Source organism: Melanaphis sacchari, unplaced genomic scaffold (genome assembly GCF_002803265.2).
Source record: "Melanaphis sacchari strain LSU unplaced genomic scaffold, SCAv2.0 Contig62_pilon_pilon, whole genome shotgun sequence".
NCBI classification, from domain to species: Eukaryota; Metazoa; Arthropoda; class Insecta; order Hemiptera; family Aphididae; genus Melanaphis; species Melanaphis sacchari.
This window is the reverse complement of record NW_020271445.1, coordinates 493,857-520,670: the sequence shown is the minus strand read 5'-3', so window position 1 is coordinate 520,670 and position 26,814 is coordinate 493,857. Positions and strand designations below refer to the sequence as shown.

Genomic DNA, 26,814 nt, shown 5'->3' with positions numbered 1-26,814 from the left:
GAAAATGTAATATAAAATTTTTCATAAGTTTTTCAATCCACTCAATAACTACTATGCAGCAGAGTGGTACCTACTTGACCAGATTTGTATAATAAATTTCTAAGAAAGAAAATTTTGAAAATTTTGATGTTATTAATTTAAAACTTAAAGTAACAATGTGTACAAATATGTAACATATTATACAATAAATATATAAATTATTACATTATTATTTATATATTTTAGTAATTATTTGTTTGAATTTACACCTGAAAGGTTCAAGTAAAAATATAATAAGTTAGCAAAAGTATGTAGGTATCTACATACGTGTGATATAAAGTAATATAACATAATATGATAATGAAATAATAAAATATTAGAAGTTATAATCAATAATTAGATTAATGATACGGAAAGATATTTAATTAAAAAAGAAATCAAAGTTAGATAAATATTACTTTTATTAAAAACTCAACTCAATGGACTATATTGACCAAAATTTTTTAGATGAGTTTCTTCGTGAAATTTTTCTAAGCCTGCCTACGTCACCAAGTTTATTCACTATATATTTTTTAGTAGATATAGCTATTAAAATTAATTATTCATTTTTTTCAAAAGTATTATACTTATTAAATTTTTAAAATAATATATATTTTTACCATATTATATTATTATTATTAACTTTTGAGTTAATACTATCATTACTATCTTACTCTAAAAAAGTACAAATTATTGATCCATATAGATCAAAATTAATCTACATACTTTGAAAATGTCATTGCGTGTTATTAAATTCATAATTTGCGTAAGCGTTTTTGAACTATAACAAAATAATTAACATCGTTTTTTATCGTTTAAGTATGTAAACTTTTTTTGTCAAAATTCTAAAAAATACATAAAAATTAAATATTGTTTACTTTTTATGAATATCTGTATACAGATACAAGAGAAACTTATGTGAAATCTTGAATAACTATTTAATGAAATTTGTAGAAAAAAAACTAAAAAACGTGCCATCAAAAATGGCTTATGCTTATAAATTAGCTCAAAAAGAGTTTAAATACTTAAGAAACTCCAACGAAACGATTTGGAAAAAATTTCAAGTTTCTTATAATATAATGGTTGTTCATTTTTGAATTACAACAAAATATCAAGAATCATATAAGAATAAATAGTTTTTATATAAAGGTAATGATGATAAATATATAATGTCGTAAATATTTTAATTTCAAGCAATTATAAAAAATATAAATAAATTTCAATAATTTTTTTTGTTTTAAGTAAAAAACTAATAAAGAATATTACTTTAAATTATAAAATCGAAAATATTTATGAATTTCTAGCTATAAAATAATATGCAAACTTTAGTGATTTTATGAATTTTAAGCTAAAAATAGAAGCATTTTTCTGCCTCAAAAGTTAATAACAGTTCCAAACTAAACATATCATAATAAAATAAATTCATTCTTCGTTTCACTCATATCTAAAAGAACAAACTTTTATGTATTTCTAATTATACATTCACATGTGACTTATAGGAGCTAGAACACTGATAGTGATAATAATATAATTTATATAATAATAGGTATTCACCAAGCGTAGGCATACTTATATATTATAATCTTTATTCTATAAAACATAAAAATTTTGTCAAATTAAAAATAAATAAAAGTTGTTCTCATTAATTTTATAAATCAAATGTTCACATTGAATAATTTTAAAATTTAACCAAGAATATTTGATTCTGAAATTATTTAAATTAATTTAAATTGTAATATTTGACATAAAATAAAAAATCGAATAGTATGAAAATGTATTGTTAATGGAATATTATTATAAATTATCTGAAATTAAGTTCTAAAGTGAGCTTAAAAATTTCAAAAAGATCTAAAAATAAAAAAGCCAAAAATTATAAAATACAATTAAGTATTTAAACATACCTATACATAATCGCATATTCGTATGTTATTCAAACACATTTTTTTTATTCTAAAACTTAAAAAAAAATAGCCACCAATTTTCAATACTTTATCCGAAGTGTGAAAAAATATTTTAGATGATATTTCAGCCTTTCAAGTTCACTTCTACGATCAAGAACGTTTGATAGTAAGATAACTTTATCATAATATCCATAACATTTTAATATTAATTGTCAAATAATATTGTCCTCGTGATGACAATATGTTTAAATTTAAACTATTATTATATTAATCAGTCTTTTCTATGATTGTAAATATTAAATAAAAAAAAATCTTTCTAATTGAGGTGTGACAATATAAAACGTACATATTATCAAAAATATTAACATCGAATATTACATCAGATTTGATAATAGGTATATAAGTACTATTGTATATCATATATATATAAATTCTTAAAAACTTAAAACGTAGGTACTAATTCTTATGTTAAATTAACTTAATAAAACACAACTTTTCTTAATTAGTATAAAATGCACCATTTTAATGGTATTCAGAGTAAACCATAAAACAAATAAAATAAAATACATTATTTATAAAAAAAGCTTACAAAACGTATATTCCCATCATATTAATACAAAACGTATTATTTCCAACGTTAAAATTAAGTTATTTAACTCTTAAATATGCTATAAAATATAGTTTATAGTTTTAATAAGTTAAAGTTTAACCGTATTTTGAAGAAATATATTTAAAAAAAAAAAAAACGTATTGACGGAAACAAACACAGTATGAAAAATGAGACACGCATTGGGAAACGCCAAATCTTTTAACAAAAGTTTGATAAGATAGAAACAAATAAATTTTTTATTTACTAACGTATAACATTTTTTTTTTAAACTACCCATAAATGGCTGAACAAAACTTGTATAACTATGATGAATAACCACTATATTGGCGCGTGAATGTCCTATATACAATACATGATAAATACCCACTAGATTGCGGTTATAACTTATAATTTATAAGTTTAATCGAAATAATTTAATACGAAATCGTATAGATATTATAAATATTTATTTCTCTGAACATCCCGGTGTAATAGGATCATAATAACAACGACTTTTCCTCGAATAATTTACCATAATTTTATAGTATCTATGTATATACAACTATATATTGTATGTCTATTTGTAATCTATATCCTGTATATAATATTTTAATATTTGTCGATATTATATACTTATGTTGTATACAACGAAGCTCCATTAAAATGGTGAACCAAATGTAACTTATATATACATTTTATATATATATATATCTCAATTTCTGGTGTAATTTAACAAGTCTAGTATTGCGGATGAGTTTCATAACGAATGCTCGAATTTATTTGACAGGGAGTATCTAATTATGTTATGACCAGCCGGTAAGTTAAACGATAATGAAAATGTTTCCATAGCAGCCATTAATAAATGTCTACTTAGGTACGTAATTTAAAATTGTATTTTCCAGTTACTGCAAAATCAACAGTGATACATAAATCTTCAAAAGCAACAAGGACAAAACAAAGATCAATTTAATTTTAAATAAGTAGGTACACTGTGCAATTTTTGTTTATAAATATATATCTAACTGCGTAGTCGTATCGTAGTTCTATTTATCATTTTACATAAAATTTAAAAATATTAATAATACATAGTGTCTACTGCGTATAATTTCACAAAAAACACTAGGCTAATAAAACAATATTCTAAAATATAACTACTTACCGCAAGTACAAAATAATATAATTTAATATTTATAATCTTTCTTAGTCACAATTTATGGATATATTGACACAAATAATATACCAGTAGGTATATAGATTATAGATACATTAAACATTTTACTTATGCCTATAATAAACGGTACCTATAGGTACTCATAATAATTTTTATTGTAAAAATGCTGTTACTATTAATTAAATTTTAATACTTATCTATTTAACAAATTATATACTATAAATTATATTATTTAACAGTTAATATCATAAAAAAAATATTTAATTGCAATATATCATATAACGATTCCTGCAGATTCCTTACTTAATAGATAATAATAAAAAACTTTATAAATAAAATAGGTATTTTATTTTAAATAATTTTTTTTTTTCATTTTTCGGTTGATTATTAGTAAATTAATTTTTAATCATACTTTCAAAAATAGTTAATTTAATTCAAATTGTGTGAATACTTATTTAATATTAGGAACAATTGCAAATTCACGATTAGTCAATGCGTTTTATGAATTCAATTAATTTATTGTCATGAATTGTATGTATATAGTATATTATAGGTATTTCGGCTTCACACAACTACGCACAGCTACACAGTGCAAAAAAATAATTTGCAATTGAATTTTTAACAAAAAATTATTGAAATATTTTTAAAATTTATTATCATGGTAGATATCGTTTTACTATGACTATACTACTGTTACAGGTATCGGAGTATCACGCCAAGTCATATAAACGATACCTAAATCATGACAACAAATATTCCTTCCTAGTTTCAACTGTCAATTTCCAAGTGCCATTCTTTACTTCTCACTTACTAGTAACTAATCACAAAAAAAAAAAAAATTAACGATTATTACTATTACAAAACGTATATCATATCCTTGTTTATTTTATCCGTGTTCTGAGAATAAATATTTTTTTCTTGTAATAATGTGTTATAAGTCATTAGAAACGACTATTATAAAAAAAAAAAGCTTAATTATTTTTCCCTCGCCCTCAACAGCCTCAACATCGTGCTGCTTGTACTTATTATAATATGTATATTGCCAACTAACCTGTTATTGTATCGTCTTCGAATTAAATCACTCCCGTTATCCGTGGAGTTAAATTACGCGTTGTGCGAGTGGCGGCCGACCAACTGCACGATGTGCCCAAAGTCGTGGCGATGAACAATAAATTCGTATCGAACGAACGGTGGAGTCAGCGGGCCGACGACGGGAAACGGAATGAACGAGCGCCGATCCGCGCGGCGCGAAATTTCGAATCACACCGGCTTCCGGTGTTGTTCCGGGCCAATGAAAGCTTGCCGTCGTCCGATAGCGCTGTCTCGGGATTTCGTGCGTTTCGTTTTCGTTGCGTTCATCCCTCGCACGATTTGGTGGGTGGAGTGATTTTTCCATTTTCGTGCCACCAGACGGGACGGATAAGTACCTACCACCTCTGGTCGGAAAGTTTCCGCGAACCTTCCAATCGTGCGTCGTAGTTGTCAATATATTTATAGTATTATAATCGGCTTTAACGTCAAACTCGTTTTTGTATTTATACTTATAATATGCATTTGTGTTATTGTGTCATATATTATCGGTTTTCAAATACAATATTACAATATAAAATATAATAATATCAATTATATTAGTTACTGACACAGTGGCACATTCAATCCTCATCCAACGTACCTACATTATGTTTTGAAACAGGTAAAATATTTTTATAAAAAAATAAAATAATATCCTATACGCCTTTAAAAGTTACATAAGCGCCAATAGTGAAAAAATGACGTATCATTTGCGTCAAAATTTGTAAGACATAAGCACCAAATATATAAAAAAGAAATATTATTTGCAGCAATATCATTATTTTATATAAGTTTTTAAAAATTGTCAATAATCGATAAAATTTATATAGGTAGGTACATAAAAATAATTAAAAGTAAATGTAATTTCAATAAATTAGTTGATTTTTTAATTTAACTTTTTCCACATATTCTAATCGACTAATTTCACCACCCTGGTGTTTCTTTCATCATTCAATAATTTTTTCATGAGATATTTGGAGTATAGTTGAAAAATAAATATGTTTCGCTTTGTAATTTTAATAATACATCAATTACTATACCTGAATGTACAAAATGAGCTGCATAAAATTGGTATTTTAAATGTCTATGATATAATACAACTGCATTTATATTTTATAGTCTGTATAATTTCATTATCCGGAATATTGGCATAAATTTAATGAGGAAATATACTAGAATTAAAGTATATTTCTAAAATTGTAATCATTAACTTAGAAACGATTTGATCTTTAGGTTCGATGGACGTTAAATCTATAAAAGCAACGGTTACTTCGGTGCATGGAAGAAAAGCTGAATCAAAAAAAAAACTTAAATCAAATCCATAGACCTTATACTATATAGTATAAGCCATAAGGTATTAAGGTCTATGACCAAATCTCTGTTTCATAGTTTTCTATGTATTCATTTCAAAGTCCTAAGCTTTGAATTTTCCAAAATCACGTTACTCTAAGTGAAATTTGAAACATTTTATTTTTTAATTTGTAAAAGCAACTAAAAATTCATCAAGTATCTAATGTTTTTTTTAAAATCAATTTTGATTATTGATAGAGAAAATTCTAAATTTTATTTTACACACAATTTTTGTACGTATTTCCATCTTAGTTCGTAGCATTTTAATGTTTTACTAGGTAGTAAACGGTAAATCATATGTACTCGTAAATAGCTTCGACAGCTACAAACATACATATATCGTGTGTAGTTAGTAAAATAATTTTGGACATAATAGGTATGTAAAATGTACTATCGGAAACTAAAAGTGAACTATTGCAACACAGATATTGAAGATTAGATATTATTTACTGGTAAGAAAAATGATTTTACTTTTTGTATCTAGTGTCTACTATCTACGTGACAAAACGTCTTGTACTCTTGTGCCTATTACTTAAAATAGTTCGATTACTAACTTAATTAATAGTATAGGTATAGCTTCTTCCAAATATTGATGTATTGTCGGCAAAGATTTACATCTATGTATTGAAACTCGAACATTTCCAATATTATCTGAAACCATTATAGTATTTTCAGCAGCACATAACTCGTGACGCATTATTTTAGATGGTCGGTCAATAATATTTTCAATTACTTTTCTTTTACATCTATTACGCAAAAAATTACACTGGGCGTCATAATCGTTTATTACATCGTGTTTCGTGTACTTAAATGCTCACTACTAACACAAACAATTAATTACAGTCATATAAATAAAGTATATTTAATCTCTATTTTAATAAAAAATTTTTTTCTGTACGCCTCAATGATATACTGGCCATTCCTCATAAGAACTTATATTTTTGCTCATTGAATAAAACGCACACTATACCTTTAGTGCCTTATTAGTAGGTATTACTGTATAAGTTTTTGTAAAATTAATTTTCGGTCTTTCACGAATACTTACTCAATACCTACTAACAATATGTTAAAACACAAAACTGCTTACACACACTAATACACTATCGTATGACAATCTATCGTGATCATTCTGATCAGATAATACATTTTTCAATTAAGATTATACATTTGGAGTTTTTGAACGATAGGTATAGTTCTAAATTTAATATCTGCCATCTAGAATGAAACACAAAGGCACGATCATTCTATTTTATGTTTATATTAACCGTAGTAGTGGGGTACACAGGTATTACATTAGGGTTTAGGTGCTTTAATACGATAAGATTTTTTTTTAATTATCCCATTTTGGCGCTAATATCTTCCACTGTTTCTTAAATATCCATTCTGTATTAAATATTCAAAAATAATTGTAAATATTCGACGTTTGCACTTTCATTTGTTCTTAAAATTTAAAAATAATTAACGACTTATACTCTCTTCAACTATCTATTACCTACCCATGTATTAAACTCTTGTTGATTGAGATTTTGTTTTGAAATAATTATTAAGATAAATTAAACTTGGTTAGTAGGTACATAATTCAAAATATTCAAATGTATAAATAATATTCATAAATTTTAATTAAAATACATGCTGCATTATAATATAAAACCATATAAGATGGCTCAAACAGTAAAAAGTATAAAATGATATAGGTAGGTAACCTACCTATAAGTACCTATTATTAACATTTTTAATATCTACTTAAATTTTAAAAAAGAATAAAATTTTGAACATGTGCCAACATTTTATGCCATTTTTTAAGAAAGTTTTCTGTGTCAACCCATACATACAGTCAAGTCCAGAATCCAGATAATACTCAGTAGATAAACCGTCTTAAACATTATGTTTACTATGTATCTAATCTAGAATTAAATAGTAAGTTAAAATATATACTAAAAATATTGTAAATACTTAAAAGAAAAATCTAAAGTATCTATAAAATTTACAAATAATTAAAGTGAATATTTGTATTGTATAAATATTAGGTACCAATGTTATTTATCGTGGAATATATTGAACGACAAATATGTATTAAATTAGGTTTCTTTGATCAATGATTAATGGTGTGGTTATATTTTTTACCTACAATTAATTAATGCAATAAACAATTAATGCTTTCACTGTTTGAGATTTTAAATTTGAAGACTATAACCTAACATCTAATTGTTGTGTCATTAAAATACGCTTTGAGAAAATGTATTTTATAATAAATGCATTACTAAATATTTGTATTATTTTAATTTTATTAGATATTAACATAAATTTAAAATTTAAATTAATTTTAACAATATAGACACCTAACTTCATTAATTTAATGACAATGGTAATATTCTGGCCCAGCAAGATTATCTAATATACCTATCCTTAATATTTAAAGCATTAGATATTTTTCTTTAAATCTTTATAATGGGCAGATTTATAAATCTATCTTGAAATAATGACATTAATGATTTTTTATCATTCTCATTTCTCATAGCTAAGAAAGAATAAAGTATTTTTTTTAAACAATTTATTAAAATTGTAACACTAATCCCAAGTCTATAGAATTTTGACAATAATCACGACAAATATTTTTACATGTTTAAATTATTCACATATTAACTTTGTGAATTTAGAAATGTTTCCATGCAAGTATAAATCAAGGTACTTTAATTACAAGACATTTAGAAACTTAGCCTCCCCTATAGTGCTAATGTTTATCATAACAAAGAGAAGAAAACTGGATTAACTTTATGGGTAAAGTAGGAAGTAGATGTTTCTGTTATTTGAACTAAATATTTTTGAGAGTATACACAGAGCACATTCATTAAAAAATCTCTAATGCCGCATAATTATTTATAAATACAAAAAATAAACACATCAATAAATTTAATAGTATAACACATCTATATTTTATAAAGTGTTAAATCTGTAACCAGTTTGATAAATATTATATAATGTAGTAAAGAATTATAAACTTCTATGAGATATACGAGTCACAAATCAAATAATAATGAAAACAGTATATTAATTACAATATTTTAAGTTTTTTTAAATAGTAAAAAACATAAAATTTATGATAAATTAAAAATAATTGTTAAGTAAGAGAATTTAATTTAAATTTAAATAATTCATCAAACAATTTTAGAAGGAGACTTTAAACTTTTAACATATAAATTAATTAATAGTAGGATTTAAATTTTTTTAATAATATATCATTTAAACTCACCCATAATAATATTACATATTTTATCAAATTTCAATAAAATAAGTTTCAAACTCAATAATAAAATAAATACTACCTCGTTTTACAAAATAATAATTATCATTAAATTTAATTAATTTTGACTAGTTTGTTTATTTGTATTTATCAAAAGTCCTTTAATCGATTACAATGTTAAAATTATAAAATAGTTTAATTTAAAAGCCCATAATGCTCACATTTTGTTGTAGTTAGATAATTATTTCAAAATGTATTGTAACCTAATTTGGTATCTTAAATATAATACAATAATTAAATAGTTATAAGTGCCTGTACTTCAAATACCAGTTTAATTTATATAAATTCAAATAGGTTTGGAAAATTACTAATAATAAAGCAAGCACTAATATTAGTATTAAGAGCCAAAGGTAAAATTGTTTGAACATAATAACTAAAACCAACCAAAAATTCAGACACCAAAAATAAATAATTTATAATTTACATGCAAATGTGTATTTTAATTAATTTAAACATGCTAAATGTATTTACATAAAAATGAATAATTTAAATGACAATAATAATCTTAACAACCAATATTCTTTGTACATATTGTTTAATAGTATTTATATATATATAAAAAAAAAAATCTAACTGCTTAATACTTTATTTACATATTTATTTTCACAGAAAGCTGTAATATGTTAATTTTGTATAGTGTATGTATTTAAAATTAAAGTTTTAAGTCAAGGAAGTGTATTTATATTATAAGTAGATTAAATACTTTTAGTTATTTATTTTAAAAATGTTTTGTTTTTTTATAAAAGTAAACAGAATACACTAATAATTAAATAGGAAACATTATTATTAAATAATAATTATAATATTATTCATAAATATTAATAATTTTGTAATATAAAAATGGAATGCTTTTTTAAATATAATATTTATCTTGTTATTTTAAACATAACGTATAATTCATTTAACTCAATAAATGTATTTTTATGTACTTTGTACAATTGGCTTAACTATTTTATAATTCACATATTTTTAAAAACATCTTCCAATGATCTAACAATAAAAGTAGGATTAAAATTAAATCTGAATCTTAATTTTATTTCAAGTTTAAAAGCAATAATAAAATTTAATAATAGTTCATTTTTAATAACTCTTCTTAAAGTGTTTTTTTTTTTTTTATTATTATTAAAGAAGAAATAATTATTATATAGTTTCATATAAATCTTAATGATAAAATATTTTTAAACACAACCAAGTATGTAATTTACATACTTTTATAATAACTTAAGAGAAAAACAAATGATATAAATATGCAAGTTGATTTGTCCTTTATTTGCGTATCACCCATGATTCAATGCGATACTTAAACCATATTATGAATACATCAAGACCCATTTCCAGCCAACTCCACACAGGAACTATTTTTGAGCCTATAAAAAAAAAGAATGATTAAAATATCTAAAAATTAAATATTAATATACTACTAATCATTTACCGTCAATCTCTGTCCAATGAACTGGTACTTCAACTAATTTAAATTTCAACTTTTCAGCAATATATAACATCTCTACATCAAAAGCCCTAATAAATTATAAAACAAATATAATTAAAAACAATTTGAGGTTTAGAATTAATATATTTATTTATATACCATCCATTAACGTGTAAATTATTGAACAAAATTCTTGCAGCTGGTCGTGTGAATAGTTTAAAGCCACATTGTGTATCTTTGATACAACGTACACCAAATAACCAGACATGAGTATGAAAGCACATCATCAAAAAAGTACGAAATATACTTCTTTGAGTAATAGATTCTGACTCTAAATGGGCACGTGAACCACACACAACTGCATGTAACTTAGTACCATATTCAGTAATATCATCTAGTTAAATTTAAAAAATGTATTAGGTATTAAAAGAAAATTTAAAAACGTCTTAAATAAATTAAGTCAATGTTGCAACTTGCAGCAAGTTAAAAAATAATATATTTAAATACAAGTAAAATGTATACAATGAATTTAATTGATGAATAAGATAACATTTCATAAATCAATAACCCAATATTAAATGTTCTGTAAAGAAATAAATTTAAAACTTTAAGCGTTTATCAGTTGTCGTTAAAGTATGAAATTTATTATTTGATAATATCACATAATGCATTAGTTAAAGTATTTACATTAAAATTAAATTAATACTATATTCATAAAGTAAAAAAAAAAATATGATAAGATTTGTATGAAATAATTGATATTCTATACAATCTTAAATTGAGAACAGTTTAAGAAAATTTATAAAATAATTATTTAGATACTAAAAAATATTAATTAGATTTAGAAAAAATGGAAACAAAAATTAAAAAACTGATAATTTTTGTATAAATATTACATGAATGTACAGTAATATTTAAAAAATCTTGAATATTTCCATTATTTTTTTTTTTATTATTTTAATGTAAATAACAAATGATAAGCAATAAATAAAAGGGTAAAAATAAAAAATTACTGTGGAATTAAATAAAAGTAAGGGAGATGATCATACATTATACATATCAATGCATATTTTTAAGAATTGAAGTACTATTTGGCTATGTGAATTATTTTTTATTATTTAATATAAGAATCAACCTAATTGTCATACGAGTTACCAAAAATGAAAAAAAAAATTTATTTAATTTTAATCTTAACAAAATCCGAAAGGAATTTATAAAATATCTAATTATAAATTATATAGTGTATCACCTTAATTTGGTTAGAGTATAAAGTATTTAAATATTTTATGAAATAATACTATTTCATATTTTAATGCTAACATATCTAAAAATACAATATAATGGTCATATAGTTATATACAATTACTAACGTAGTAAATCATTCAGATACATACATATTCAACTTTAAAATTTGGTTATCATATAAATAAAACCTTGTTTTTAAAACTTGAGAAATAACTGATGTAGTATTTATTTAATTATGTTTTTAGTCGCTTAAGAACAAAATATCTCATATATTTTTTATTATTACTTGACGTTAAGTTGTGTAATGCTATTTCTAATTTTTCTAAATCTTCAAACTTTGTTGCACCATCAGCATCAGCAAATAACAAAGTACGTCCACGTGCACTTTGCATTCCCTGTATGAAAAAATATTTTAATTATTTTATATTTGGAATATTTCATTCATCGGCAAAAATTCAATAACTTTACTCACCATACAAACTGCTCCTCCCTTTCCACGGTTTTGCAATAATTTTAAAAGACGTATCCGATCTGAACTATATTGTTGCACATATTCCATGACAACATCACATGTCTTGTCAGTACTTCCATCACTAACAACAATCACTTCAAACGTACATTTTCGATTGGCATCAGTCAAGAAATGTAAGCATGATTCGAGCATTGGCCTTACTAAACACAAAATTTTAAAACAAATGAAATAAAAAGATAAATCTGTCTTACTCCTGTCTTGTTCGTTGAACGCAGGCACTATGACCGACAAATCCAGAGTGCATTCGTCTTTCAGACTAGGGAACAGCACTTGTTGGCCGTTTTCATCCGTGAAGTGTTTTTCATTGTCGGCCCTTAGCTGATGCGTGTAAGGAGATTCCTTAAAGTACAACATCCAGTATAAATACGTTATGAACAGCAACTGAAACACGGGAGAAGTTTAGTATAAGAGCGATCGAACGCGACTACGATAGGTACTAACTAGGGCTCCGATAATTAATTGTTGGATAAATGGCAACAATTCATAAAAAGTAATCATCGGCGATGGATCAACGAAATTATTAATTACTTCTGCCTCCGTTTCCATTATCACGTACACGTCATGCCAATGTGAACGAGGTACAAAGGTGAGTAATAAATACTTGAAACGTCAAAAAACTGTTGACGAGATTCGGACTACGTACTACATTAGCAACAGGAGCTGTTAGCGGTGATGTGCCGCCGCGGTGCATCGTATCAGTTGGCTGTCGACTTTTATTTCTTATCCTTATCTGTTTGGGGGTAAGATAGACACGTACAAAATTCGGTAGAAGCCTTATCTCAGAAGTAATGTTTGATTATAATTTGTTATTGTATTTTATTTTATTATTATTATTATACCGCACGTATGAAATAGTTTACGTTTGCTGATAACAGTTTTGTTTTTTACCGATTAAAATTTTAAATTTATTACCCAGTATAATATAAATATTATGTTATAACATTTGTTGTTTGACGCTGCGTGTATATACACACATTTGCTGACGATGACTGCACTAGTGTATTGCGACAATATCAAAATAACGAAAAATAATAATATCTAATGTTTTTAAACTGAAAAATACAAGTCCTATCTGCATATTTTGAAATAAAAAAAATGAAGTTCTTGTTTTATTTCTCATTAATAAATTTACTGCTTACTCGACATAGTATGTGTTCACGTCATTATGACAGACATCGTCTCTTAGAATTAAGGTGTGTCTCGAGGATTTCCTATTTTTCACCTGAACCAATAGAAAAATTAAATTAATATTTTATTTTTAAAGATCGGAAGTGAAAGAAATGTTTGAACATGCATATCACGGCTATATGAAATATGCTTATCCTTATGATGAATTACGACCATTGACATGTGATGGTGTGGACACTTGGGGCAGGTACCTTGTTCAGAGTCATTTCAATAATGGAATATACAATAAACATGTTATAACTTATTTATAGTTATTCATTATCATTGATTGATGCTCTAGACACTCTAGTTGTGATGGGACTACATGATGAATTTAATAAGGCAGTTGAATACATAAAATATAATGTTTCATTTGATGCTGATATCAATGTATCAGTTTTTGAGACAAACATAAGAGTTGTAGGTGGACTTCTAAGTGCTCATATGCTGTCTCATAGGTAAACAACTGTTTTAAAAACTCAATATTAATTACAATACATTTATCATACCTATTGTTATTATTGTTCTTTATATTTAGAGCTACAACTGAATTAGAAATTGGATGGCCGTGTAATGGACCACTGTTACGTATGGCTGAAGATGTAGCTAGAAGATTATTACCAGCATTTGATACCCCTACTGGTATGCCTTATGGAACAGTTAATCTTCGATCTGGTGTACCTGAAGGCGAAACAACTGTAACTTGTACGGCAGGAGTCGGTACATTCATATTAGAATTTGGAACTCTTTCTCGGCTAACTGGTGATTTTATATTTGAACAGGTAAATAATAAGTAAAGCTAGGATTTAAATACCTAAAAAATATATTTGAATGCACTAAAAAAATGCAAAAATGTACTTCAATAAATGAAAAAAATTTAATTTTAAAATAATAATTATTATTAATTATTATTTATTCATTTTTATTTATCACCAAATAGATAAAAATTTGTTAAAAAAAGTAAATTAAACAAATATATTCAAATTTTAGTTGACAATTAATTATATATTATTTTCAATATCAATGGATTGGAGTAAGTGATTGGGATTACTTATACAACACATATTAAAAAAAGCTTAAAATAAACAAAAATGAGTTTAAATACACAAAATTAGCATAATATTTGTTAAAATGACCTAAAAAATGCAAAATAAAAATTACACATTCTAAATTTTTATATAAATATACTTTAATTTTTTTCAAATTCAGTTGAGGTGATTTACAATTTAAGTTAAGTGGTCAAAATATTATTATATAATTGTATAATTATAATTGTAGTAAGTTAAATTAAAAATATTTGATATTTTGTTACTATCAATGACTTATCTTTGCAAATTATTTCTATATTTTTATAATTGTATTTAATTGTTCTTGATTTTTACAATTTATAAAGATTTTAAGCCATCTGAGTTTTTAAAAAATTATAAATTAAATTATGAACATTTCTATAGCTGGTAATTATTATTTTGTAACACAAATTTCTGTTCTCTGTTCATTTCTTAAAATAATTATTATTTAGATTTTGAATAATTATCTTAATTAATGTTAATTTAGTCTAAGCAGTCAATCTGATTTCTAATTCTAATATTTTATAAATAAATAAATTATACCACTATAAAATTCTACTACTGTAAAATAAATCATTTTCTAAAATAAATAATAGCCTAATTAATCAATATATGTAGGTATAATAGATAAAGCTTATTATAGTTCAATAAAAATTAATTTTTCATTCATAATAATAATATAGTTACAATGAAAATAGGTATATTAATACTTATAGGCTTGACAGAATATTTATTTATGCAAACCTTTTATAATTTAGTGCGTAAATGTACTACACAGAATCAGAGGTCGTTAATATTTTGAATTTTTAATTAATAGGTAATTTTAAATATTAATTTTAAAGTTAATATATCTGATAAATATTTATAGTATTTATTTTAAAATTATATTTAATTAATTAAAATATTACACATAATTTGTATAAAAATGATAGTGAACATTACTACATTAGTCACAATCCATGGCTATATAAAATATATAAATATTTGTTTAAATGAAACATATCATTTGAATTATTTATATTTTAATATTATTTTTTTTTTTTTTTTAACAATAAATGATAAGTGAAATCAAAATGAACTTCTTTGTAATTACCAATTTTCTTTTAAAAATTATAATTATAAGTGATATTTTATTATTTGATAGGTAGCTTTAAAAGCTCTTCATTCATTGTTCAACCATAGATCTAAAATGGGATTAATGGGTAATCATTTGGACGTGGCTTCTGGATTATGGATTGCACATGATTCAGGCATTGGTGGTGGGATTGATTCATATTTTGAGTACTTAGTTAAAGGCTCTCTACTATTTAACCTACCTCATCTAAGAAGTATGTTCGATGAATTAAGAAAACCTATTGATAAGTACTCAGCTACTTCCACAGGATGGTATTTTTGGGTGAACATGCAAAAGGGTCAAGTAACAATGCCCATATTTCAGTCATTAGAATCATATTGGCCAGGGCTTTTAAGTCTAATAGGTAATTATACTTTAATATCATTTATGTTTAATAGTACATCGTTTTATTATAATATCCAAATACTTAACTTGATTTTATTATTTTGATTGCCATATTACTTTTATCAAATTAAACTATTTATAATATTTTAAATATATTCTTTTGTTTTAGGTGATATAGATATTGCCATGAAATCAATGTCAAATTATCATGATGTAGTTAAATTATATGGTTTTACTCCTGAAGTTTACAATGTTGTCAATCAAGAGGCTGCTAGAGATTCATTCCCATTACGTCCTGAATTAATCGAGTCTGCGATGTATCTGTACAAGGCAACTAATGGAGACCCTTATTTATTAGACATAGGTAGTGACATTCTACGCTCCATTCAACACAGTAGTCGCACACGATGTGGATATGCCACGGTAGTATTAAATATATATTTAAACATTATTTTATATTTATTTATGTTTTTCATATTTTTAAAGAAGAATATAAACTATGCTCAAGTAAAGTTTTTTTTTTAAATATTTATTTTAAAACAATTTTTTATGAATTTTATATCACTTATAGCTCATTAGAAAATAAAACTATTGGCTCAAGCACAGTTTATATTCTACTCTAAAAATTCAATAATATGTAAATTTTCTTTTATATTAAATATACATAAATGATAGTAAGAATCTGGTGTATAGATTTGTTATGTTACAAATGTATGAGATAGAACCAACACATTTAATTGGTACACGTCCGCTTAACTCATAATCTATAATGTTGATTTAAACTCAATATAATATATCTATAGATATATTACTATATTTCCAAAGTGATTACAAATTAATTTTTATTTGTATGGCTGTGATGATTATTAAAAAAAGAAAATATTAGAATATCAAATATAATACATAATATATTTATTTTAAAACAATAGTTATCATTCATCATACATATATATATATTAATTATACTATTATAACATACATTTTAAAAAAATTTTAAGTTTTTTTAACCACTGAATTTAAAAGCTCAAAAAGTATCAAATTATAATCAATACATGCACAGATTTCAAATTAATTTAATTTAATTGTTGCATGTTTAACTAAGTAAACAGTCTATACTCCATATCCATACCATTATTTATATAATAATATACAAACTAGCCTATATTGAAAAATTATACACCATGAAATATAATGATAAATAGAAATAAAAATAAAAATAATGGAATAAAGAATAAAATATATTTAAAAAAACAATTGCATAAGTATAGACTATTATACATATCATATATGTAAATACTATATATAACTTCAATTTAATGTATACAATGTACTTTAAGTGCATAATATAGAAGTAAATTTAGTTAAAAATACACTTTTTTAATAATATAAATGTATTGTTATTTATTAAAATGGATGATCATTTGTTTATACAATCCACATAAATATAACTTATAAGTGTTAAAAGCTAAGATGAATAGAGTAGTATGACATCAAGAGTGGGTACACTATAAAATGTTGGTTTACTACTATATTTTTCTAAACATTCAATAATTGTAGCTAATTAACTATTTATTTAAAATTTAAATTTTACATTTTAGTTTCCTCAGATAAATATTTTACTTTGGAATATTAAATCTTAATAATTTTATGAAATACATAATTTGCATACATTTTTTTGGATTGTCTTATAAATATAATAGAACTAGTTGATGCTTACAGATTTTCCCAGATCAAAATTGTGTCTCTGATTGGCTTTGCATGCTTATATTAAGTCTAAACGTTTGTTTTTAGGAGAACTTTGCATAACTTTTAGACAAAATACAAATTTAAAAAAAAATACTAATATTAACATATTAAATATATACGAATACCTATATTCAATTTTTCCAAATTATAAAGTTAATATTACTTTTCAACATGATAAAGTTATAGAAATTAAGTTATGATTTTCTAGCTTGAAATCAATAATCCTAGTTAAGTTGAATCTATTTTAATTGATTAGGTGGAGTAAAATTTTTTTGACTAGTTATTAGATTTAAAACAAAATAATGTACTTAGTACTTCAAAAGTAATAACAAAATTCAAAGCAATTATAATATTTTTTTAAACATTAACTTAACTTATTCATTTTTTCAACTTTGTTTTTAGATTAAAAGTTGCAAGAAGCATTCTCTTCAAAATAGAATGGAGTCGTTTTTCCTCGCTGAAACAACTAAGTATCTTTATTTACTTTTCGACCCTGATAACTTTATACATAATGATGGAAGCCATGGTAAAGTTTGGAACACAGCTGGTGGCCGCGAATGTATAATCGATGCTGGTGGATACATTTTTAACACAGGTAAAACTTCTTTATTCTTAAATATTATTAAGAATGAATGTTTTTTAAGAGTGAATGTATTCCTAAAGAAATATTATCAAATTTATAACAATGATGTTTTATTTTATTTTTTCTGTCATATTTTGAAGCAAAACATTTTCTCTATTCTTTCATATTATTAATAGTTTTTGCAAAAAAATTGATAAAGATTTTAGTTAATACTTTATGTGATCAAAAGAAAGAAATACCTACTATATTTTTTTTTAGCTATCGGGAAAATAATAACAAAAAGATAAAACTGAAATATTATCCAACTACTACTTTTAACCAAATTGATTTGATATTTTTTTTAATTTTTTTTGTGATTTAGTATAATATAACAATTTTGGAGACTTAAAACTTTTTTCCATTACTGATATTATTATTTTCCATGAATTATGATATTTTGAAATATTTAGACTAATTTCAAGTTAATTATTCCACAAACCTATTTACATCATTATACTGTGCAATACACATTGATTTAATTTATTATTTTAGAATATTATTATTTTATCATAGTAATATAGACTATCCTAAATCCTTAGAAATACGTATGCTAATTCATTTGGTGTAAAATATTACAATAATATGCTATTTTAAAATATTACAATTGATAATTATGATTAGGTACTTATTTTTTCTACTTTGCCAAATCTAATGATATTTATTGCATAATATAGGTAATATTGGTGTTTAAGTTACTGTCTGTATGTAAGTGTGATATTTATATTTCATGTCAACATAATTATTGTTTTACATTTTGGTGTTTACATAATTTATTTAATTAATATGCTCTAAACATACAAATTACTATATTAGTATTATTAATTATTGATTATGTTAATTACATTGTATAATATTGTGTAAATATAAATTCCAATATTAATGCTTTTAAATTTTAGTTTTAAGTATAATTTATATGATTTATTTTTCTCTTAAATTCTACATTTAAATAAATATTTAGTAGACCTTATTTTCTTGATAAAATAAACAAAATAATTAAATAATTTGTTATTTTTAATATAACTATATAAGCCAGAATTTCCCAAATTTTTTATGGTACGATCTATTTAAGAAATTTTTTAAATTTTAATGGCCCACAATACATTTTTACTTGAAAAAATACATTTACTTTGATCATTGACTGATTGGCATGACAAAAATAAAAAAACAATTCATTTTATTTTTTAAATTTTAATGTGAAAGTTGTGATTGTTTCCTATTTTTTATTATTTCATTAATATCCACTTCAACATTTTTAGCTTGAGACGCTATAAGTATGGCAATTTCAATTTGCTTTATAATTTAATCTTGACAGCAACTGTTGTCGAAAATTATACTTTACAATTATCTGATGAAATTAATTGGAGTAATATCTTTACAGCTTCATTGGAAAATGTTGAATTAATTTCTTGAAAAAAATAACCAGAAACGTATTAAATATTTTCGATTGCAATTCATTTTTAATAAACTATCTTCAAATATTTTAATTAATTCTTCTTTAGCTCTTATTGATAATCCATTTGTCATGCCATGATCTTAAAAAGAATTTGAAATCCATTTAATTTGTTGCTAGGTCTCCATCTTACTCAGAAAATACGAATCAAAATTATTTATCAGTGTAGGACGTAGGTATTCAAATTATGAGCAATATATGTAACTATGTTATCATCAACTTCTATTTGATTTTTAACTATAAAATTAAAAAATGATTTTCAGATAGTCATAATATATTTTTTTTATACTATTTTTCCACAACGAAAGTTTTTTCAAAATTGCTTGAATTTTTTCGTGAACTACAAGTATATCTCTGTCTTTCCTTTGCAAATAATTAATCAAGTTCGTTTAATTTTAAAAGTATAATTGCCATGTAGATAAGTTTTAAAATAATTTTTTCATTATGTAAACATTTTATGTACTTAATCATTTTTTCTTGTCCAAATAATATGTGACTTCTACATGAAGTTCAACAAGTTTTGTAAGAAATTTTCCCCTCTATAGTAGCATTTCTATTCTACCCATTTCTTTATTAGTATATTTTATTTTTGATAGAATTTGAATTATTTGTGAATTTTAAGTGCGCTTAATCGTGTAATCAAAAAGGTACAAAGAGCTCTATTGTTTGATAGTCATACCCTTCATTCATAATGTTTTTTTTTTATGTATAATAATTATTTATCGTTCAATTCAAATTTAACAAATCCATTATCCTACTCAAGGTACCCCTAGATTTTTTTTAGTTAAACATTTAATTTGTTTAAGCTTATTTATGTGGTTATTCTCACCGTAAGCTAATATTCTTTATCTTTTTATGTAATTTTATGATTAATGTATTTTTATAATCTATTTAGAGGCTCATCCTATAGATCCTGGATTATTGCACTGTTGTTACATAGCTGACAACAACGATTGGTCGCATCGTCAACAGCCAAAATATCAACGTTTTATGAAATCGTCGTTGGTAGTCGACAAAAAAAAAGAATCAACCAATCAAGGTATGTATTAAGTAAAAATAAAAAATTATGTTATGAGTTAAAAATACTCTTGTATATCGGGAAATAGCGAATGGTGAATTACTTAATGACAAGGCGATAATGGTTGTAATTTGAAATTTATATTATATTTAATTTGATGTCTTTAACTCATCATTTAAATATAAATACTTAATGCTGTTATGTTTTAGTATGAGGATGAGTATAAGAGTTTTTTCTTTGTATATATAATATGTATAATGTATATTTTCATAATGCAAACTAAGGTAAGTACATTTTGAATACATATATTATTTTATCTTTTACGAAATTTGTATACCGAATTGTCTTTTTAGCTTTTGAGTTGATTGGTTTTTAGAATTTAATTAATTATCAGAAAATGATTTATTAAAATAATATTTTAATAATCAAAAATAATTCACATAAATAATATGGATTTTATTAATTGTACAACAATTATTAAGTAGATATTGTGTAGGTGACTAAGCGCGTTTTTGTGTGTCATATGGGTTTTTATAGATAATGTTCTGAGATGCCGCCTTTGCTCGTAATAAAATCATAGATTGTGGCATGACTAAAACATCTGTGGTTTGTATGTAAATAATCGGAGGATTAAAATGCATTGATAATTTTATAGTATTTAATTTAATTTATTAAATCTAAATGTCCTTTAATTTTAATGTTATCTAATAAATATGTACAATTGAATATAAACTTTAATGATATATTATAATATTTATCATTACAAAATATTATTTACTCTTTATGATTTTGTATGCATGATGTATCACACATTTTGTTCTAGTAAAATTGATTTTGAAATAAAAGTTTTTTTTAAATTTTTGATTCCTCAGATAATAATATATTAAAAATATATTCAATATTTCAATACGCATTAAATTTGCTGAATGTCCTTCAACTTCAAATGATATTATAAATATTTTATTTTTCTATTTTAGTTATTTGTAAAAAATCTAATATATTAATTTCATTCTTACTTGTATTATTGTACAAAAATATTATTATCTAATATATTACCTACAAAATCAAATACTTTTTCTTTAGTTGTAGCAGTGGTGGATTTGAGAGGGGGCGATGTGGCGATCGCCTAGACTTTTTTGTTGTATCTAATACGGATAGGCAACTGGTGGCCCGCGAGCCTTTTTTATCTGGCCCGTGCTACATTAATTCACATTATAAACAAAATAAATAAAATGCTAATTAAAATGCATATTTTGAATGAACAGTTTTTTTTTGTACTCTTTGTGTTCTGGCTTGCTAGATTTTAATTTTCTAAAAATTGACTCTCTATAGTAATACCAATTCGCCCCTTCCTTAAATGAGCTTCAGATCCGCTACAGGGCCGTAGTGTACAGAAATTCTTATAATTTATATAATTCAAAGTAAATCTATGATACATTACCAATGACTTAGTAAGATGCTAAAATAAACTATCGATTTTAATATCTTCATTATCTTCAATATTTATTTATAAATATGGGATACCTGCTACACACTATACACACTTAATTATTAAAATACAACATATATATAATATGTATATATATTATATATTATATAAGTAATGGGTATAACTATAATTCCTAAACATATTATTATAATTATAAATAATGAAACTTGGAGACAACTGTTCTTTTTTTATTTGTTGTACATTGGTATATTCGTACATTACAACGAACACACAGTTGTCGCATAGTTAATTATCGTAATTTCCTGTGTAAACTGTTACTTTTGTTATAATTTTAATCGTTGAAATTTGTTTAAGTGCTTCTTAATATTCCCCTTTATTTTTAGCTATCCTATTTATGTAAGGTCAGCTATGTGGCTTGTTTTATAAATTTATAATATTATTTTATGTTTTTAAAAGTCAAAAGTTATAATTGTCATTTGTCATGGTTTAATGGTTAATGTATACCGTAATGGCATAATTATTAACATAATTGTACAGTTATATAAGAAAAACGTATATGTTACTATGTGTAACAATTAATAAATAAAGGAGTTATAAAGTAATAGGTTATGCGTCGGTATTTTAGCATTAAACAAAATTAGAAAAAAAAATTAAGCATCTCCACCCAAAAAAAAAAATTTTAGCTACGACACTAATTATTGTTGGTTTATTTACTCAAAAGTAATAAAACATACATGTTTATTAATAAATAGAGTAGGCTACTATGAACTATAACTAGATTTTTAATTTGATAAACCTTCAGTGATTATCATTCGTTATAACTTATAAGTTTTTGTTATAATACTAATAACAGTAACAACCGAACTTAATAATAATAACTACTTAATGAATAATCACAAACGAAAAGTTGCATAAGCATACTATATACTTACATGGTATATTTTTAAGTGTACCGACTATATCCTATCAATATTTTACTGATTGTATTAACTAGTTCTATTTATTTAATAAATTTTCTGAAAACATTTGAATTCATCAACTAGTTTACTTGATGATGGCCTTCTATTTTTTTGAAATTAAATTCTAAAACTCTTCAAAATTTAAAAATAAAATTTTGAATATTAATAATATTAAACTAAAGAAATTAATATGAAAATGTAAAAAAAAATTCAGGTTAACTTAATGATGAATTATTATATTTTTTTAGACATTTTAATATTTTATTAGATAAATACGAATCGTAAAACTATTTAATACAATTGACAAATAATTAATATTTAAAAATAATACTACTATTGTCTATTTATGAAGCGTGTTATTAAAATGTATGTGGACAAGAACTCTCCACTATTTCTTTTATACTTATAATTCTGCTATCACGTTCACATAAACTAATGATCACTGATTATAGTTACTTAGTAATTACGCGTTTTAACGTTTACATGACATTCGTTTGATGAACACTTGTAAGATTGCCTAAATTTAACTTCATGAAAACGATCATATCGAATCTTATTGAGGTACTCGCATTTTTTGTTTACATTTTATTAACGCATACTTTACCAAAATATACGTTTAGCAGTTCCAATTGTGTGTTAAGTTTAAATATTAGAGTGAACTGATCCATCATTAAACTTTAAGGTAATAAAATTGTCTATGTTCTTTCATCGGTATTTAATTAATAACGAGTTATAAGGAAATAAAATACTAATATTTAAAAATACTTATAATTCACTTGAAAATTAAAATATCGTAAAAAATCTACAAAGGAACACAAATAATGTTCTTACCTTTCAGTTTAATAATAAGTCGATTCACTCTAATATTTAAGCTAAACACACAAAATTGCTTTTATTGAACGCAAATTTACCATGTACGTTTATAACAGAGATAACACGCACAAATATGACGAAGTATTAACTGTGTTTTATTAAATCTATAAAAATAATTTTTATTAAATTAATGAATATCATATTAATTTATATATGGCATATATTATACACTTGTATATGAGCAATCTCTTTACATAATAGATAATGGAACAAATTATTTTAGCACTACTAAGTTTACATCTAATACGTTAATATGCAGCTATATCGCTTTATGACTAGTCGAATAGGCTTAAAAATATAAATTTATAATGCGAAAAACCCGTAAAAAAATTGAACTTATTCTTACTCTGCCTTTTTTTTCTTCCCTCATCTTTAGCTAAAGACACCGTGACTGAAGAGAACAGCAATTCTGCAAGTGGTCATGGTTTCACCGTGGACGAGAGCAGCGTTTATTGGACACAACAAACGCACGAAGATCAACGACCACAGTTCAAAAACGACCATCAAAAACCAACATTGGCTGCTGATGCGATTTCCGGAAGATCACCGACAATAGAATCGTTGCAACCACCGCCGATGCCGCCTCCATCGTCACGACCTCCAGTGATTTATCGGATGGACGACCAACTGCAGGACAACAAGAAAAAAGAGAACGATGGAGAAACCGCTGACGATAGTGACAAACAGTTCGAGACTTCAAACCAATTGCAAGAGAGTGCTGTAAACCTAGATGTTTCCGGTTCGGTAACGGCGGTCGATTCGAACGATTTCCACGACTACGATGACGGTTTTAAAGATTTATCGTCTTCTGACCGCCAATATCAACAGTCGACGTCAGTTGACTATGATCGCGATCGCAACGCCAACGGTGACGACGAAAATTGGAAAGCCAAACAGCACCGTTGGACAAGTGAAAAACTGCAACAGGACGACGAAGACGCCTCGATGACCGGACATGACGACGGTGACAACGGTTATCAAGTGCTCTCATGCCCGGCGACGAATAACTTTTACACACATTACCGGTGGTAATGTCGGGCTGATGAAAAAATGTCTCACCTAGTTAATCTACCTGGTATCCTTGTTGATTTATTTATTTATTATTATGATATTTTGATAATTTTGTTGTTGGACCAAAAAATATAATATTATTATTAACACCGCATAGTTTAATAATATTATAATACGTATATAATCGGATTGTATCTATCTACCTACCTACCTGTTCTGAATATATCGTAATTATTGTTTTATTTATGTATTTCATACTGTATTCTGAATACTTAAAAAAAATTGTTTTTACTATTTAGTTTTTTTTTTTTCATGTTCACAAACCAAACACTAACCAAAAAGTAATAATAAATATAGGTACCTATGTACAACGTTATTTATTATTCTCTTATGTTCTTTAAAAGACTTAATTTTTTATTTGAGATTCATAATGTGTCTTAAAAATACACTGAATAATTTGGATATACAATTAATGTTTTTTAATGATATGGTTTTAAAATATATACCTATTGTGAATACTATTTATTATTTTTTATTAATTACTATCTAAAACTTTTGAAGTGTATTTAATGCATATCTGACCCAGCTATGCTGAACAAAGTACATTTTTTATTCGTTTATTTTATTGTATGTTGAGAATAATTGACGATTGTGCGTAAAAAACACCTGTCGCCCCAAAATATACTTTATAACAATAATTCTCAACTTTTTTTATGCTCACGGCGCGCATTTCTTATAATTATACAGTCTGACGGAACACTAATAGTAATAAAATAATGAGAAGCAAACTAAAAAATGCATTTTTATATTAATATATTTTTATATAATTATAAATTAATATTTAATAACACTATACACATGTACTACGGTCGCGGCACATCTACAGCCAGTTCGCGGCATACTTGTGTGCCACGGAACACCGGTTGAAAAACATTGTCTTATAACTAGCGCTCGGATTTTTATGCAAAAATATTTATACAACATATTTATGCACTCAAAAATGAAAACATATTTTTTTCGTGTGTTAAAAAACTAAACGTTTAAAAAAAAGTGTATCAAGTGAAAAAAATACAATTTAAAATGTGTAAATGTGTATACAACATAAAAATGTATATTAATCAATTAATAATTGAATGAGTACGGGCATGATGTAACAAAATATGCTTTTAAATTATCAAATTAAAATTTCTACGATTGTCACTTAGCATCGCCTTGTACTTCGAAGAATACTTGGGCAGTGCTGACGATGAACGATTTGCGTGTGTCGGATCTCGAAGGAGAAATCGCGTGAAAATCGGATGTCAACGAAACGACAATCGACAACGGCACTGCATGTAGTGAACATAACGGTCAAAATTGTATACAATATAGGTTGCAACGACGAT

The 26,814-nt window shown here is 24.7% G+C and overlaps 2 protein-coding genes across 2 annotated transcripts; one reads left to right on the top strand and one right to left on the bottom strand.

Moving 5' to 3' along the window:
* Positions 1 to 10,581: 10,581 nt before the first annotated feature.
* On the bottom strand, positions 10,582 to 13,305 carry LOC112600264 (dolichyl-phosphate beta-glucosyltransferase). Its single transcript, XM_025347449.1, has 7 exons — positions 13,049 to 13,305; positions 12,799 to 12,988; positions 12,548 to 12,747; positions 12,362 to 12,470; positions 10,990 to 11,224; positions 10,834 to 10,919; positions 10,582 to 10,768 (listed from the first exon to the last, which is right to left on the bottom strand). Exons 1-7 carry the CDS (start codon positions 13,151 to 13,153, stop codon positions 10,668 to 10,670), a joined length of 1,026 nt encoding a protein of 341 aa, XP_025203234.1. The 5' UTR covers positions 13,154 to 13,305; the 3' UTR covers positions 10,582 to 10,667.
* A 154-nt stretch (positions 13,306 to 13,459) lies between these two features.
* On the top strand, positions 13,460 to 25,687 carry LOC112600272 (ER degradation-enhancing alpha-mannosidase-like protein 2). The gene is made up of 9 exons (XM_025347456.1): positions 13,460 to 13,800; positions 13,872 to 13,982; positions 14,047 to 14,232; positions 14,313 to 14,556; positions 15,986 to 16,319; positions 16,470 to 16,723; positions 18,449 to 18,641; positions 21,014 to 21,157; positions 24,795 to 25,687. Exons 1-9 carry the CDS (start codon positions 13,703 to 13,705, stop codon positions 25,448 to 25,450), a joined length of 2,220 nt encoding a protein of 739 aa, XP_025203241.1. The 5' UTR covers positions 13,460 to 13,702; the 3' UTR covers positions 25,451 to 25,687.
* Positions 25,688 to 26,814: the final 1,127 nt, after the last annotated feature.

Excerpts from the sequence above, each read along its gene's own strand:
- LOC112600272 (XM_025347456.1), top strand. The coding sequence starts at position 13,703 with ATGAAGTTCTTGTTTTATTTCTCATTAATAAATTTACTGCTTACTCGA. Across the intron at positions 13,801-13,871 it reads CATCGTCTCTTAGAATTAAG|ATCGGAAGTGAAAGAAATGT; the intron begins GTGTGTCTCGAG and ends TTATTTTTAAAG. Across the intron at positions 14,233-14,312 it reads GCTCATATGCTGTCTCATAG|AGCTACAACTGAATTAGAAA; the intron begins GTAAACAACTGT and ends CTTTATATTTAG.
- LOC112600264 (XM_025347449.1), bottom strand. The coding sequence starts at position 13,153 with ATGGAAACGGAGGCAGAAGTAATTAATAATTTCGTTGATCCATCGCCG. Across the intron at positions 12,748-12,798 it reads GTTCAACGAACAAGACAGGA|TAAGGCCAATGCTCGAATCA; the intron begins GTAAGACAGATT and ends TTTTGTGTTTAG. Across the intron at positions 11,225-12,361 it reads ATTACACAACTTAACGTCAA|ATGATATTACTGAATATGGT; the intron begins GTAATAATAAAA and ends AAATTTAACTAG.